Below are 18,518 nucleotides of genomic sequence, written 5' to 3' on the forward strand. Positions count from 1 at the left end.
TGAGCGGGTTATATGCAGGAGTGGACACAAGCCATGTGAGCGGGTTATATTCAGGAGTGGACATTACTGTTAATTTAGGATTTGAGGCTGTGTCCTGCATTTTTAAGCACTCTAGTCACACCCCAGGGCGATAACGACATATGAGGCTGCGGTCACACGTGGTGTTAAGGGTGTAGTCACACATTGCGTTTTGATTGCATTTTGAAACCTATTACAACAGCTGAGGAGAGGTGATTTGCCTTATTACATTACTGTTAACATTTGCATTTACAAAACGCACAGTAAACACGATGTGAACACATGTGTTAATGCAATTGTTAACAGCTGTTTAATTAGGCGAATCTCAGCTGTTGCAATGTATTTTTAAATGCATGCGTTAAACGCAACTTCTGGCCTCAACCTCAGAAGTAACCAATACATTTTTTTAAAAATGTAAATGCAAAGATTTCTGAATTTTCAAAAAACAGGTTACTGTGCAAAATATTAAACATTTAAAGCATGTGAAATAATTCCAATTTAAATGTTAAAATAGGGTCCATGCCTCCTTCTTTTGACTGACAGCTCTGTGTCTCTTGATATCTCGGGATGAGCTGACAGGAAGTCCTCTTCTTGTCCTCTTTCCTTTCCTGTCCTTTCCAGAATGCATAATGAATTTAACACTGAATGTATGGAAAACTGTGGATCTTTTCCTCGTTGGTGGGCTAGGCCAATCAATGGTGGGTGGAGCCACATGGTAGGAGACAAAGGGAGAACAGTCAAATGGACAAAGAAAAAACATTTTAATTAGGATGTTAGGATTTGTTAGGATGATGCAGATTTAAGATGGGACATCTGCATTGCACTTTTTAAGAAAGGTACAGTGGGAGATGAGTAAGTTTATTGTGCCTGTTTTTGATGAAAGTCTGTTCCCTATAATTGCCTTAATAATTGCCAATAAATAATTATTTGTTAAAAGAAATTTATCTATGTAATTTTACTTAGAATTGTACTGCCCAAATTGTTCAAAAACAATTTATAATCCTTATGCAAATTAGGCCGAAGTGCTTCGGGGTGTGTTGCTAATGCTTCCTGAGGTTCCACCTTTACATGCTAATTAACGCCTCCAAAGCACTTCTCTCTCCACATTATTCTGTGAGTGGCAAAAGCCATGGTGTTAGTTTACTGATATACCTTTTCTATGTCATTTTATAATTTATGGTTTACTGTAAATGTCTTTATAGATACAAAGAGAAAGTAATAACCAAACAGTACATTTAGGAATCCCTCTATACACTATATTTTAAGAATATTTATGTCACAATTTATGTCAGTCATAGGTAAAAAGGTTTCTCATAGTGTCTGGGATTTCCTTTAAATGTTCCCTGCTCATACAGATTATGGGATTCCCCTGCCACATTTAGCTGAATCTTTCTCTCTACAAAGCTCCACATTAATCCCTGTTACTGTATTCTGCGCTACTACACATACTACATAATCGGCTTTTAACTCATATTTTTGACATAAATGCAGGATTTCCCTACCAGTCCAGGACTGATCCACAATGAAATACCCATCCCCTTGTGAGCAGATGCTGGAACGTAATCCATGTTATTCTGCTTTGTATCATTCATTCAGCAATATTATGGATTTAGAGTTCATGTAAACAGATTAATTAAAGGGGTTGTAAGGTGGCAGACATTGCCCTGCATGTTGCAGACAAACAAAAGTAACTCCATATATGAATTCAATTGTATCAGTGATTGTAGGAACATTTACAGATAATGAAATCTGAAGTTATAAGGCCAGCTTTTGTATATACTACCTCATCTCCTGGGAAACGACAACTTCCCAGTCCCCAGCGCTGGCCGCGCATGCGTGGTAGGCAGTCTTCATCATCCTATGTGCCCGCATATGTGCTGCACACAGTGTAATTCTCTGTGCAGCTTCCTTCCTTGTATGGACAGTGCCCGCCTCCGCCTCCTCTACAACACAAGCCCAGAACTCTAGCAGCCAATCGCTGCTGTGCTGTGCATTCTGGTGGGAGTGAAGCATCATGGGACTTGAAGTCTCAATGCAGAGTGCGGCGGCCATCTTGCTTCTTCTGTTCCTGTCTCCAGGAATAAAAAGGTAATTCTTTGTAAAAATCGCAATTACCACAACATTTTAGTGGAAGGTATTGTAGTAGAGGGTGTATTTGTCACACCCAGGAGTTTGTTTTGGAGGTTCAGGGACCATACAACCCCTTTAAAGTTCCAATGATAGAAAAGGCGGTGTGCGGGATAATTGAATAAATTGTAGAATGAATTAAAAACTTAAAATGTAAGAAAAAATAAAGTATATGTGTCCATGTACTCGATACCCTTGTATCTACTACATGGAGATATATAACTAAAGTTATATACTGCTATCTGACCCTCATAGAGTACAGATAAAAGACAGTTCAACATATTCTGCTATCTATCCTCGAGGATACATAGTTACATAGTATGTGTGACAAAAGACATATGTCTATAAAGTTTAGCCAAGGAAGGCAAGTCACAGAGATAAAGATAGAAAGTAAGGGAACACCATTCTATACAATTACATTACCAATGCTCTTTTGCTGTAATTAGGCACTTAGACCCTTCTTGGAGCTCTCTGCTGTCCCTACTGTGACCAGCTCCTGAGGCAGGCTGTTCCCCAGATTCACAGTTCATATAGTAAAGAAGCCTTGCTGTCTCTAAAGATCAATCCTTCATTTCTCCAGAGGCAGACAGTGCCTCCTTGTCTTTTGAGATGATTTAATATGGAACAGCTTTAACCCTTTTTTTACGGGACATTTATATATTTATATACAACTGCGATTCTCTATGTTCCTTATCATTCCTGTGGCTCTTCGAGTACCCTCTCCAACTGGTAATCAGGACTGCATGGTGTATTCTTGTGTGGCTGAACTTGTGCTACGTAAATCGAAAAAAAATTACATTGCCGTTACATGTCTCCTTGTAATACATAAGATCCAACAGGCTTAGGAAGCAGCTAATTGCCTTTGCATGCTGTTATACAATCTATTATCTACAAATACACCCAGGCCAACAATAGACTTTCACTAATTTACTCCCCCAAGGAAATTTGTTGCATGCAGATTATTAAACTACTAACTGATTATCTATTATTAAAGGCTTCAGACGACCCTTTCAGGTTTATGTTTTTTAAACAAACTCTTTTTACCTTATTTGCCCCTTTAACCACAGCTATAAGCCATGTGAGGTTTTATTTAACACATCTATACTTGTTCCCTTTGCAGTTACAGTCCGTAATATAATTACCCAGAGTAATTCAGCGGCTAGATTTCTATTTAACTTCAGTATAAATATGTGACACTATCTGCTCCGAGTCTGATCCTGAAGTGCAGCCCTTACCTGGGAAATATTGGATTTTTTAATTAAAAGATTTTTCTTTCCCAACCTGTATTTACTTTTCATAGTTTAGGAGAATTCAATATTGTTAACTGTTCCCAAGATTCTCAAGGGAACCTGCTAACTCGATTCTTCCACTATTACCTCTTTCACATGTGCCTTGTCACGTCTAACTTATAGTCATATGACACATTCTCTCCTATTACCTGTCTTTCCAAAAGAGAGTGCAACCATAAAGACTAAGACCACTTCTGTCTTGTGAAGAATTGTTCAGATTCACAGCTACTCTATACTAACTACATGGGTTCCTCTAATACCAGGTCCTAGAGCTCCCCATCTTGCTGCAAGTACTGTATCTGCAATACGTTTGGCTTTTGCAAACATACCTAAATAATATTTTTTACATATTACATTTTTTTTTTAGAAAGAATAAAAAAAATTAAAGCCTAACTCGGATGTCAAAATGATTTTTTCCAAATTGTCATATGTGATTCCCCCTTTTAAAACAACAAAAACATATTGTGCTGCTTGCCCTTTTTCCATTGCCTTTTCTGTTATAAAGCAGTTTTCCAAACAGCAGTAGCTAACCACTTCCTTTATCTGCCTTGAAGCTGAGTCAAATTAAGGATGTCCACAGTTTCCATGATGCTTTGTGTTTTTTCATTATGTCATTTTGCAGTAAATCCAGTGAGATTCCTACAAGTAAATCCACTAAACACTCTACTCACATACTGATAGTAAGCACTAAGAATTAATAGCTTCTCTGATGTGCAGAAAGTGCCAGGAGAGCAGAAAGTGGGGGAGGGGGCTGCAGAGGAGTGTATGACAGACACAGTATGAGGTCCAGAGAGAGGGAAAGCAAACGTTTTGCTGAATTACAGAGTGGTTTAAAGGGACTGGTACTCAAGAGGGGAGATCTTGTACTTCACTATTCTGTGTTGGGGACTTCTGCATGCACAGCACTGAACATACTCAGCTACACTCAGAGAGCTATGCCACATGACCTCTCCCTCCTCCCTCCAGAGTGAGCAGTTTGTATCTCTAAACAAATCTAGAGAATCACAGGAGAAATCAGCACAGTCAGGAGACACAAAGCTACTGCCGAGCCAGGCTAAAGTGGGGAGGAGAGCAAAGGAACTGCTGCAGATTGGTAATAAAGATAATATGCAATATTATCTTTATCCCAAGAGCAATTAACTTTAGATTCCTATTTAATGAAATATATAAAATCAATCTATTAAATCTTTAACCCTTTATTTTATTATAGAAGAAGGATCTTAGAATAAATTGATCAAGTTTGTAGATACTTGAGGGAAAGTGCATTTCATCCACTGGCAAAGAAAAGGGGTCTGTAGTAGAGTAGATTTTTATGCACTGCTCTATTTATTTCTTGGTTAAACATGTGCACCACTGCTCTATTCACACAGACAATTACAGGCCTCCTATATCAATATTACTAAGGCAATTGTTCCCCAAATGAATCAGACATTCATCACATTCATCACAAACACATGTATTCTGCAAACCCAGTAGAAAATACAGTCAAAGAAGTAAACAATTCTTATGCATAGAAACATCAATATGGATGTTTTGCCTGTACTAGTCTATACTTGATTTTTAGATGTGTGACGGAATAGCTATAATTTTCTTCCTTGATGCCGTCTTACCTGCCTGAGGTGTTCTTCACAATGTTTATTTTAATAAATCTATTGCTATTATTTCTATTTGGAGCTCCAGCCTGCTAAATATTTTTTTATTTTAAAAAAGAAAAAATGTAAAACTGCTTTAGATACAGTAATAACCACCGCCTCTGCCAACCAAATGACTTAATTATGAAATGATGTTGGTCTTTTTGTGAAGAATTATTTATTTCTGTCTTGGCTTCACGTCTAAACTCAACTGGGCTGCCAAACAGATATATACAACTTAAAACCTCTTTCTCTTTCTTCCTTTCCTTCCCTTTGGGCACTGGCATTGTTTCCCTATTATAATTCCAGGTTTCTGCCTCGGGTAGACAGTCCCCTGCAAAGAGCCAGGTGAATGGAAGTCCTTCCAAATGTCCTCGTTATCTGAGAGTGAAAAATTGGGACACAAATGCTGTACTGCATGACACACTGCACTTCAAGGCTTCAATGGTAAGGAATTTTCAGTGGTTACATGACTTGGTACTGGGTACATATATACCAAGGGAAAGAATCAAAATCAACAGCTGGACTGATATGCCAAACTATCAAGTAAACATCAAAAATCCCTAAATTAACATATGTTTAACTCATTGGGGCAGATTTATCAATCAGTCTGAAAGTCAGAATATTTCCAGTTGCCCATGGAACCAATCACAGCTCAGCTTTCATTTTACCAGTGCTCATGAATATTTTAAAGGGGAGCTGTGATTGGTTTCCATGGGCAACTAGAAATATTCTGACTTTCAGACTGCTTGATAAATCTGCCCCATTATCTCCAATGCAATACTGAGGAGTGACATTTAAAATCCTATATGTATTGTGTTTGAACACAAGGAAGGTCCAAATGCCAGATAGGAATCAGTAATGTAATTGTTATAGAAACCTCTTTTATTACATTTTATAGAATGTCTTTTTACCTTTTAGCCTACTCCGTGCTCCCAACAGATGTGTATGGGAGCAGTCATGACTCCTTCACTGTATGTCCGTAAACCAGAAGATATTCGCCCTAAAGAGCAACTTCTTCACCTTGCCAAGGAATTCATTGATCAATATTACACTTCAATAAAAAGGTAAGGCTTTTTATAATTGAAGGACACAAGGATTCTAGTAATGGAATAGTATCCCTCATGTAGGTAGACTATTCCATAGTTTTCCCATCTCACATACACTATTCCCGAGACATGTACCTTATACTAGAGACCTTGGCAACAAAGTTGTTGTTTATTATCTGTACTTAAAGTGAACCTGTCATCAGAATTTTACATTTTGAACTAACGGCCCCATGGTCTGTTTAATACTAATTCCCAATCTTCTTTTATAACAAACATTTTTCGTTCCATTAATTAGTAAAAGTACATAAATGTATACAAGGCTCACTTTCAGCAAAGGGGAACGAGACACGAGGGCATCTGTGCAATACTGTTAGTCCATGTGTCATTAATATTATCTCCTCTCTGCTAGCTACTTCTGCTGTCTCCCTCCAGCTCCCTCCTGCCTCATGCAGATGTGAACTGACCACGTGCTGCAAGCAAATCTCTGTCAGCTCATGATTGGTTGGGGAGGGAGGAAGGAGAAGGAGACAGCAGAGAGGAGATAATGATGATACAGGGACTCACAGCCTTGCATAAATGGCCCTGTGACTCAATCATCTTTGCTTGCAGGGAGACAGGTATAATTTACGTACCTTTAAAATAGAATGAAATTAAGAATGTTTATTATAAAAGAAGATTGTGAATAAGTATAAAATAGCCTGTCATTAGGTCAAAATGTGATATCCTGCTGACCGGTTCCCTTTAATTCTTTTACTGAATAAAGACTTTAGTCAGTTAAGTACCTAAACTATTAATTCCACTAAAGCAGTAGATTAGATGAGGTGCATGAGGGACATGTGCAGTACATAGTAAGATGCTTGGCTATCGAAGACATTGGATGCACCAATCTTGTCTATTATGCATGTGTGGACATGTACTAAGCATGTATTGAGATTTATTGCCTATGTCTTAATGAGAATGGGAAAGCGTGGACAAGATAACAATAATACCTGGTACAGACCTTTAAAGGGGTTGGCCATTCTTTTACATAAATTGCCCATGAGCCTATACTGCTTAGTAATAATCCCTGATAATCCCTAATAATCCCTGAAATGTATGCATGTGCTCTCTGCACCCTCTCTGTGGTTCTTTGTTTACAAGTTTGAACACTGATGAATAGAAGGGGCTGCAGCAGGAGCTCCTCCCCTCTCCCTTTTCCTCTGTCAGTGAAGCTGACTGTGGGATGGCATCATCAGTGGGTTATGCCATGAGGATGGGCTGGAATAGTCAATAGTGGCCAACCCCTTTAATCCTGCTACAATTCCAAAGGGTTGTCAATAGACAGGTGGCCCTTACAATACATGAATTAAGTGATTGTACACATCAAATTTATAATACATACACTACTAGATCATACAATCACATCTTCTGTATGCACTGAATTATGTAATATTAGGCAACTTGTATATATCATTGCTAAGTGGCATCTAATTTCTTGCACACTGTATATACTGATGTGAGAGACCATATTATTGCTTGACAAAAGCTAAAATGTATCTATCGCTTTCTGCATATTTTGTTTTATCTATTGTATATCTATTTATCTATCTTTTTAAAGAGTTGTAAATGTCAGAGAGAACATGAGTGAGTATTAGTGACACATGAGTGATGGGTTTTAGATGGGTTTTAGAAAATGCTACTATATTCCTATTATGATCCTTAAACAATTAATAAGAATATAGTTTATAATATAGTATTGTTGTGATAAAGTCTCTTGTGATATTATATTTAATGAATCTATAAACTATTTTACCTTTATTACTGAAGATTTGGTTCTAAGGCTCACTTAGAGAGACTAGAAGAAGTAAGAAGGGAGATTGAAGAGACTGATACCTACCAGCTTCGTGACACTGAGTTGATATATGGAGCGAAACATGCATGGCGCAATGCAGCTCGATGTGTGGGGAGAATCCAATGGTCTAAACTGCAGGTAAGACATTCCTCTCTATATCCCATTCATGTATCACAGGGGTTGGCCATTAATTTCCCATGGGGCCACATAAAATATTGGAATGACTTTAGGGGACCACACTAACATGCTTAACTCAGTTCTATGCAATACCTAATGCCCCCTTTCATTAGGCCCACATTCATAATGCCCTCTCTCATTAGGCTCACATTCATAATGCTTCTTCCATTATGCCGCCATTTATAATGCTCTGTCTCCTTATACCCCCTTTTATGATGCTCCCTCCATTATGCCCCCATTTATAGTGCCCCCTCTCATTATGCCCCCTTTTCATTATGCCTCCTTCATAGTGCTCCCTCTCATTATGCCCCCTTTATACTGCCCCCTGTCATTATGCCCCCTTTATACTGCCCCCTGTCATTATGCCCCTTTTATAGTGCCAACTATTCCATCCTCCTCTTCTTATGGCAGTTTAAGTAAACAGAAACAGACAATACTCACCTTTTCCTGGTCTTCTTTTCTGCGGTCAGGTGGGCCAGTCAAAGATACTCAGTGGGCCCGGATGTGGTTTGCAGGGTGTATAATGCCTGGCCCTGATGTATCAGGATCTAGGATTATATCTGTATTCATTGTGCGGATTGTGTAGATCTGTAATTTAAAACATAGTTTAAAAAGAAGTTTTTGCCTCATTATGACTTCATATCATCCAGAGAAACATCTAGAAACATGACTTATAATGAAACATAAAGAAATTGCAGATAAAAAAGTCAAATTTATATTTTTAGACATGCGCTGCGGAAATGAGAAACTTAATTCCTTAGGACTAATGACACGACTCTCTTTATACTGTCACAGGTCTTTGATGCTAGAGACTGTACCACTGCACATGGAATGTATAATTATATTTGCAACCATATCAAGTATGCCACCAACAAAGGCAATCTCAGGTGAGGTTTCAGAGTTCAAGAGCAAAACAGAAACACACAGCTTTTTTTCCACAAAACACAAAAAAACCAATGTTAATAAAAAATTAATAATAATACAAATGTAGCGCAAAAATATTACATTTCCTATTGGTAACATTTTCACAATAGTGTGCCAAATGCCCCGGCCAGAGATAAATGACACCATTCGGTTGTGTAACTCTAAAGTTGCTATTAAAACTGTGGGCTACCATCATTTTTACTAGGAAGCCTTAAGAAAAAACGTAAGTATTGCTTTGAATGGCCATTCTTTAAAAAAAAAAAAATTATTAGCCCAATTGAAGAAAGGAAACATTTAAAAATATATTTCTACATATAAATGCCTTTAACTCCACCTATTACATGTTATTTTACCCCATGTTAACATAAAAACTACAGCTTCTGGATGTAAATTGCACAATTTGTAATGTAGTCATAGTTTAACTAGTGACATAAACCCAAAAAAACCTAAAAGGATTGTGGCATTAAAGAGTTAATTGAAGTTTGTCTCGTGTTTCTTTACAGATCAGCAATCACTATCTTCCCCCAAAGGACTGATGGAAAGCATGACTTCAGGATCTGGAATGCACAACTTATCCGATATGCTGGATATAAGCAGCCCGATGGATCGGTGCTTGGGGACCCAGCTAATGTAGAGTTAACCGAGGTAATAACATTATCAAAGGGAGTCTACCACCTCTCTAAGCTTTCTGATCAGTTGTCCGCATGTTGTAGAGAAATGCAGAATGGTTTCTAAAATACCTTAATTATTTCTGCCCATTATGTTATTTCTGGGAAATTCCCATTTTAACCTGTTTGCTATTGAGGCAAAAAGAGCATGTTCTCGGCAGCCTGTTATTCCTGTCTGACCACTTCCATCATATAAACAGTAGATTTGTCTTGTGAGAATAAGGGGATGACAATAGAAGAAGGAGAAAGTGATTTAGGTGAAGAAGTGCCCTGGGAGAACTGTGAGCCTCATTAGAATACGGATTCAACTAGAAATATCTTGGAAATAATAAAGATGTGCTGAAAATCACAGTGCATTTCTCTACAACATGCTGCCAGCAGATTATAACAATTGCTTGAAGTGGAAGACTCCCTTTAAGCTGATCAATTTGATAAGATTCTGAGTTTTAACTGGTCATATTGCTACTAATTCTGTCTTCCTTATTAATAAATTCAGATTTGTATGCAGCAAGGCTGGAAAGCTCCACGAGGCCGTTTCGATGTCCTTCCTCTAGTTCTTCAAGCAGATGGCAATGATCCTGAACTGTTTGAGATCCCACCAGAATTAATTATGGAGGTCCAAATCCGACATCCTAAGTATGATAATCAAAACCAGAGACTTCTATCGGTTGTAGTGCAAAAATTATATATAAGACTATATATTAATTTGCTGTAAAATAGTTTTTCCCATTAAAGGAAATAAACCAACAGGATGAAGGCTTGTGAACCAAGCGCACTTACATGCTGGTGTGTACCCCTGTATCAGGATCTGTTCTTCTTTTAGCTTTTCATGCCCTGTTTTTCAGCAAAAAAATTTAAAAATTATGCCTTTTTTTTCTTAAAAATAAGTGCAGAAGAAGCTAAACGAAGAGCAGAACCTGCCAGAGGGGGGAAACACCTGTATGTAGTGTGCTTGGTTCACAAGCCTTTATCCTGGTGGTAGATGTCCTTTTAAGAACACTCATCCTATTTACATAGAATAGAAAATAAGTGTCCATTCACTGCAATCATGTAAAAGTGAGTCCACAAGTTCACTGTACTGAACCATATGAACAAAGGGCTAACAGCAGCGGAGCCAAAACGTATACAGAAAACAAAACCAGAAACAAATCCTCATTATCTGTATAGTGACAGGTTACTGCAGATCCTTGGTCCTCCTTTAGCTGTGTTTTGGTCTCTATTCCCTGGGTGAATTTCACTACTTGCACTTCTATTATTGATGACATATTCTCAGGATTTGTAAGTCAGAAACCCCACTGTAATCTTTTTGCAAAAGGAGAAAAAAAAGCATTGCTACTTTTATATTAAATTGTCACCTAACTCTCTGCCTACATGCCATCCCTCATGTTGATATATTGCAATAGTATAATCATGTGCTAAAGCAGAGATTTCCAGTTATTATTGTCACATGAATTGCACCACATACATATAAGAGCCTTTGTGTATGTATGTTCATACCACTGTATAATCTGTATTTTTAGGTTAGAATGGTTCAAGGATCTGGGACTGAAGTGGTACGGATTGCCAGCTGTGTCCAGTTTACTGTTAGAGATCGGTGGCCTGGAATTTACTGCTTGTCCTTTCAGTGGATGGTACATGGGGACTGAAATTGGAGTTCGAGATTACTGTGATAACTCCCGCTATAACATACTGGAGGTACTGTGGCCTGGTAAAGAGCTCCACCTTTTGGTAGCATTAGATAATGAAACATCACTGTAATCATTGTAATTTTCTTATTTTGGGTATTAGAATTTACATTGTACTATATTTTTGAATGCTGATAACATAAAAATAAGTATTGATAGGATGAACAATAGGCGGACAACATTATTATTTTATTAACAACAAAAATCCCTAGAGGGAAAAAAAGGTACAAATGTTGACTTATACCACAAAGGTAGTTTATGGGAAAATTCAGTTCTGTATCTAATGACAAATGTACATGCAATGGCCAAAATATATGAAAAGTATTGCAATCTGCCGTCATGCAGTTTGCCTCTATAATGAGTATTTTGCGCCAAATAATCCAATAGTGGCACCCGCTCTTAGTTAATGTGGTCTGTTTTAAGGATGTGCACACAGTTGCACCTTCTTTTACTTAGTGCTTTTTGCTTCATGATTTTGCGATAGAACTGTGTTGAGTCGCAGTAATAAATGTGCTACAAACTCTGACTAAGAACTAACACCCCCCATTGGGGGCACAGTTGTTGTAACCGCAACACAAAAATGGAGCAAACACTTAATAAATACATGTGCAAACTTAGAAAAAAACTACATCAGGAATAAAGCTTATTCAGTGTGAAGAGATGTCTTTATAACCAATGTTATTGTTCATGCACGCTAAAATAATCCAGGCGCATTGTTCTGCATATGTTATAGTTTATCATCTGGACAGATCTTATTCAGTAAAACTGTTTCCTGCAGGAAGTTGCCAAAAGAATGAACTTGGACACAAGAAAAATGTCTTCGCTGTGGAAAGACCAAGCTTTGGTGGAAATTAATATTGCTGTTCTGTACAGTTATCAGGTATGTCATTCATTTGTGCTATACCATTGTGATTAAGGGAGCACATCATTAGGTCACGAAGCTATAACTGTGGTGGATATATTTTGGGGGTACATAGCGTAGCAGATGTGTGGAGCTGCTTGTGTCCATTTACTTGAATGAGGATAAGATGTAATGCTACACTTCAAAGGAATCTGTTTCTGCAAAACTTATTATTCATAATTAGCTGTTTTCCTTTTTTCTTAGAGTGATAAAGTAACCATAGTGGATCATCACTCTGCTACAGAATCATTTATTAAGCATATGGAAAATGAATACCGGTGCCGTGGGGGGTGTCCTGCTGACTGGGTCTGGATAGTGCCCCCAATGTCTGGAAGTATTACTCCAGTATTTCACCAGGAAATGCTCAACTATCGTCTGACTCCTTCCTTTGAATATCAGGTAATATGATTCTTACATAGAAAAAGAATTGAAAGTTTTATTGCATTGCACGCAATCTTTTAGGGAATAAATATTACGACCATAAACATAATACATTTGTAAAATGCAGAAGATTTAGATGCAGACTAACCAAGATGGTTAAATAGACTCCTTTTTATGTTCTCCAATACTCATGCAAGTCACACACATCTGAACATAAGGCGTATGCATGATGAAATCCAACCTGGGGAGAGTTTGTGCCTATGCACATTAAACGGTTGGCTAATCTTGCCATATTCAGACTGGTGGTTGGTCGCTTGTGATTTTTAGTAAACTATATCCAAAATTCCATCATTAATTGTCAGATGTATCAGGACAGTCAGTGATCTCTTCCAACTGTCCAGTTGAATGTGTATACTGAGCGCAGAGTACATTTTACCCAAGACTAATGCAGGTCAACTGTAGTCAATAATCAAAGCTACAGAGCTGTATATCTTACAAAATGGAGTGGTAAACCCGGAAAAATTGCAGACATGTTCTGTATCAGTCATGAGGCTTAATATGGGTTAAATAACATACATGTATACATTGATATGTGCAGCCGGACCCCTGGAATACTCATGTTTGGAAAGGTGTGAATGGGACACCAACAAAGAAGCGAGCCATTGGATTCAAGAAGTTGGCCAAGTGAGTAGGGTATAGTAACCTAGTGTCTGAGAATCAATACTGCTTCCTTTTTGTAAATATCTGCTCTATTCCTCTCACAGGGCAGTTAAATTTTCAGCTAAATTAATGGGACAAGCGATGGCAAAAAGAGTTAAGGCTACAATCCTTTATGCGACTGAAACTGGCAAATCTGAAGTCTATGCAAAAACATTATGTGAAATATTCAAGCACGCCTTTGATGCTAAGGTAAGGCATTATTAGATTGTTCTCAGCCTATTGTGTTTCTAGCATTAATTAATCAATGTCATGATAGAGGATGTCAGTGTTTGTCATCTATGGATTGATGGGAAATACAGCAAACTCTTCTTTTCTGCTAAGATTGCATTCTATCTTATTGAGATCCAAGCATTTACTACAAGACAAGCAATGTAAGGTTATGTTCACATATTGCAGATTTGTTGCTCAAAACTGTACCAATTAAATGATTGGAGCTTCTGGAAATCCACACAAGTGCTTCAAAGGCATCTCCATGCAAATGTATGGAAGGGACTTACAGTCATTGATTTTTCAGCAACAAATCTGATACATGTGAACATAAGACCTCTGCAAATCTCCCCAGTGTCTTTTTATTATACAAGCTGTACTCTGTAAGTAATTCACAGGAACATTGTTATGCTTGATGTTATATAAATGGTCATGAGAGATTAGAAGGGGCTCTCAGGGCAGGAAGCTGTGACTGCTGATCCAAATGTTGCTAAAGAGAAGAATAGCAGTGTTTCCATGGTGAGTCAAAGGACCTCTCTAGGAAGTTATATAGTCTATGCCGGCATATGAGAAAGAGTTGTCTAAATGTGAGTTTTAATAGAGAATTGATGTTTCTTACCTTTCAAATTACCGATCCAACATGTAGACCATGTTTTGCTCTGATCCTGCATGTGGAACATGTTCTGCTGTGTGTCTGATCTGTGTCAACAGCACCATACAAAAAACATTGGAATATATAACTGTAGTCCAATCAGCATGTGTTCTGTATTGCACAGACCAAATACATATGTCTGAATAAGCCCTATATAATAGAATATAAAAATCATTTGTAGAAAATAGCCCTTTCATCTTAATAGTAATATTTCACACCCAACAGCTTGATTTTCACAATCCAAATCAGAAGACAGTCGACAGTGGGATATTCACTGTATTATTTATTCATATCAGCAACTCATACATATATCTTACACCTGACATTTCTTCTCTGTATAAGACAAGACGTTCTCAAGCACATCTACATGTCTGCATGAGTTACTGGCATGAATATATAACACATTCCAATGAAGATGCTGTCTTTTAAGTTCAACTATAGGAAACGGGTAAAGAGCATCATGGTTTGATATAACCTAGTGTTATCTGACCACTCATAAGAGGGGTTGTCATATTGGGGGGAAATTTTGGGGGGATTTTATTACTGTTGTGTAGGTGATACGATTATTTTGTTGTGCCAGATTCATCATAGTGATGATGAATTTTGGTGCAGTGACTATCCGGTTCTTTTTAAGACCCGCTTTCAGTCTGGCCCCACCCCTTTCCCAGATATTACACCCTCTTTGTCAGACAAGTTAGAAAGGGGGGAAATTTGTCTAAATGCCTTAATAAATGTGTCACAAAGTGTTTTCTAACAATAGAAAAAAAAGAAGAAAAAGGTTTCACCCCACCACTCCAATTGTATCCATTTGATGTGCATGGATAGGCCCGAGACCATAGATTCTGCTAGCAGCCCAATTCTAAAATCTTCACATATAAGATATGATTGCCTTCATTACAACAGGAATAAGTCAAATAGATTGAAGCGTTTCAGCAAGATCATGACTAAAGCCAACATGGCAAAAACACGCCGATCTATTTGACTAATTCCTGTTGTACTGAAGGCCATCATATCTTATAAGTGAAGATTTTAAAAGATGAAATAAAGGATGAAATAGTTTTAAGCATCAATAGAGAATTGTGCTGGATTGTTGCATGCTAGCAAAGCGCCAGAAGTCAAGTCAAAGTGGCTTCATAAATTCCCCCTATTATCTTACAAAACATGTTTCTGTACTATTGTATCATTTACTGTTGACTTCAGTGTCACTAAAGTTAAACCTTCTAACTCCAGGCCATGCCAATGGAAGAATATGACATTGTACATTTAGAGCATGAAACTCTTGTCTTAGTGGTAACCAGCACCTTTGGAAATGGAGACCCACCAGAAAATGGAGAGGTATGAAGCACATACATAATAGAGTATAATAATAGGTATGAGAATAATCTAGTGTTATTATATATGTACAGATCTATGTATACATTTACAGGTATGCACATATTTTTGGGTAGTAAAATAATTTATATATGACCTATTGTGTCTCCAAACGGAGATCTAGCCAAATTATGCACGACTAAATTTGTTGAATTAACAATAATCTTTATTAAACTTGGTTAAAATCAAGATCAACAAAAGATTCTAAAACTGATTACAGCAGTAGATGGGATACACAGAAAGAAGCTCTGCCCGTGTAGGCACGACATAATATTGCACATGTGTCCAGATGTCAAGAAAATGCCTTTGGCCTGAGAAATATATGGTTATGGTATAAATACAGATACAGGCAGTCCCCAGGCTACATACAAGATAGGGTCTGTAGGTTTGTTCTTAAGTTGAATTTGTATGTAAGTCGGAACTGTATATTTTATCATTGTAATCCCAGCCAGAACTTTTTTGGTCTCTGTGACAATTGGATTTTAAAAATGTTGGGTTGTCATAAGAATCGGGATTAACACTAAAGCTTAATTACAGACACCTGTGATAACTGTTACAGCTGATAATTGTAGCCTAGGACGAAAGTACAATAAATTACCAATATCCAGTGGTCTGTTTGTAACTAGGGGTCGTATGTAAGTCGAGTGTTCTTAAGTAGGGGACCGCCTGTATGTCCTTACCCATATGGATAGTCTCAGTCAGCGTGACCCGGGTAGCTCCTGCCCCGACACGCGTTTCGGCTTATTAAGCCAGACGAAGGCTGGTGTACACACATCTTAGGGGTGTATATAATTCATTTGCGTTGCATGCCACATCGCATTTACGATTTAAAGGGATGGTCCCTCACCTCAGATAATAGGCTCCACCGTATGTATATAATAGTAAAATAATTTGTAAGGTATAACATAACACCTGTGCAGATTCTTCAGTGCCATAAATATAATTAATAAAACTAAACTGCTTTCTCTCTTACAGAAATTTGGCTGCGCCCTGATGGAAATGAGACACCCTAATTCCAACATGGAGGAGAGAACGTGAGTTAATGTTAAGTTGTAGAGGCAGATGCCTAGGTCTGAATCATTGATATTCATCATATTTGATAAAGTATGAAAACTGTCTAAAGTATTTGTTTCTATGGGCAATTGTTTTGTTACACAGTTAAGATAATGTTTTCCTATAAACATATATTTAAATCTCAAGTAGCTTTTGAATTTTGTGATATGTTCTTAAAATATTAATATATAGTATGTGCCATTCATAAATAATGACAAGTCAATGTAAGTTCCTTTTGGCTACTATAGGAAGCGCTGTCAAATTTTGATGACAGTGACCAGACAGTTTCTTGATGTATGTTTTACAGATCATGTTAATTAGGTGTCCTAGATAACTTATATTTATAGTTAAAACCAGTATGTAACTCAAACCTTTGCCAATAATAACTTTACTTTACATTGGTTTCTCAGCTTATTGATATTGATGAACTATTAATACAGGTAGGTCACCAATATCAGATTGTGTCAGACCTTCACAAATGTCAGTACCTATTCTACTTTATATGGATAGGTCATCAATAGCTATAAGTTAAAAAAAAAAACCCTTTCAAATGAATGGTGTGGTTCAAAGAAATAAAATTATTAGAGTGAAATCACCCATGGCCAAATTTGTTCCTAGAAATTTCTTCAAGTGTCCCATTCATAATGAAGTGGGAATCTGTTATGTTTGCCACCCATTCATAAAAAGTGACTGCTTGTCTACTTTGTGTCAATCCGCCTTACTCCTTATACAAAGTCCTACAATACAAAGTATACATTTGTCTCTAAATATTAAGGATATGTATTTGTCTTTAGAAGCTACAAGGTGCGTTTTAACAGTGTGTCCTCCTATGCTGATGCTCGAAAGTCATCTGGAGATGAGACAGGCCCTGGTGATAATTTTGGAAGTGCAGGTCCCCTCGCCAATGTTAGGTAAGGTTTAAATATTCTGCTTCCTATATCTATATGACATATATCTCTAAATATGTACAGTTTCAGCTATTTACAGAAGTCCATTCAAAGTCTTTTCAAAATGTATTTGCCAGTGGTCAGAACCTTACAAAATTGTAATATTTCTAGGTTATTCCACCAATGTATATATTGAGACATCCCATATAATAGCCGTTTGGGATCTGTATTAAAGCCATAACTAAATATTTGAAGCATTTTTTTTAATTTCCATAAATGAATGGAGCAGTTGATAATAATAAACTTCGGAATATACTTTATCAACTAAAAAAAATTTCCATGTCCTGTGCTTTGCTCTTTTCTGCATCTTTAGTGAGCAATGTTTTTTTCACTATTTCCACTGCTTTTATCCTATTCTTCACTTTGCAGATGTGCGCGCACATTTCCGAACTTATCGGAAGACACGTGCAAACACCTGCAATGTGAAGAAAAGAATAAAAACTGTGAAAACAGTGAACACAGGACCATTTAAGTGCAGAACACATTGAAAGAACACTATTGTTCACATTCCAGATGTTTGCGCACATCTCCTAACCTAGCGGAAGACACGCGAACACCTGCAATGTGAAGAATAGTGTTCTTTCAATATGTTCTTACAAGGTAAACATCTTTAATGTGTTATTCTGCACTGTTCTTTTAATGTGTTCTTTCCGTGAAAAAATGCTCGGGTCTCCCATTGACTTCAATGGGGTTCGTTATTCGATACGAGCACTCGAGCATCGGGAAAAGTTTGTATCGAATAATGAGCACCCGAGCCTTTTAGTGCCTGCTCATCTCTAGTAGTGAGTACATAAAGGACTATAGTCCTGGGAGCTTTCATAAGATGGAGAAGCATAAAAAAGGGAAGAAGTAGTAGAAAAGCTGTCTAATAGTTACATGGAGCATAA

The 18,518-nt window shown here is 37.4% G+C and overlaps 1 protein-coding gene across 6 annotated transcripts in view; it reads left to right on the forward strand.

The window, feature by feature from the left end:
- Window positions 1-18,518, forward strand: part of NOS1 (nitric oxide synthase 1) — a 162,372-nt gene that overhangs the window by 127,261 nt on the left and 16,593 nt on the right. For all 6 annotated transcript variants that reach the window (XM_072142576.1, XM_072142565.1, XM_072142582.1 and 3 more), the window contains exons 4-17: window positions 5,375-5,512; window positions 5,987-6,132; window positions 7,921-8,083; window positions 8,918-9,009; window positions 9,550-9,691; window positions 10,211-10,350; window positions 11,235-11,409; window positions 12,178-12,279; window positions 12,505-12,699; window positions 13,280-13,365; window positions 13,446-13,590; window positions 15,491-15,595; window positions 16,607-16,665; window positions 17,479-17,595. In XM_072142576.1, the coding sequence (XP_071998677.1) occupies window positions 5,375-5,512; window positions 5,987-6,132; window positions 7,921-8,083; window positions 8,918-9,009; window positions 9,550-9,691; window positions 10,211-10,350; window positions 11,235-11,409; window positions 12,178-12,279; window positions 12,505-12,699; window positions 13,280-13,365; window positions 13,446-13,590; window positions 15,491-15,595; window positions 16,607-16,665; window positions 17,479-17,595 (1,805 nt within the window). The remainder of the gene's footprint in view (window positions 1-5,374; window positions 5,513-5,986; window positions 6,133-7,920; window positions 8,084-8,917; window positions 9,010-9,549; window positions 9,692-10,210; window positions 10,351-11,234; window positions 11,410-12,177; window positions 12,280-12,504; window positions 12,700-13,279; window positions 13,366-13,445; window positions 13,591-15,490; window positions 15,596-16,606; window positions 16,666-17,478; window positions 17,596-18,518) is intronic.

This window comes from Engystomops pustulosus, chromosome 1 (assembly GCF_040894005.1).
Source record: "Engystomops pustulosus chromosome 1, aEngPut4.maternal, whole genome shotgun sequence".
Taxonomy (NCBI): Eukaryota; Metazoa; Chordata; class Amphibia; order Anura; family Leptodactylidae; genus Engystomops; species Engystomops pustulosus.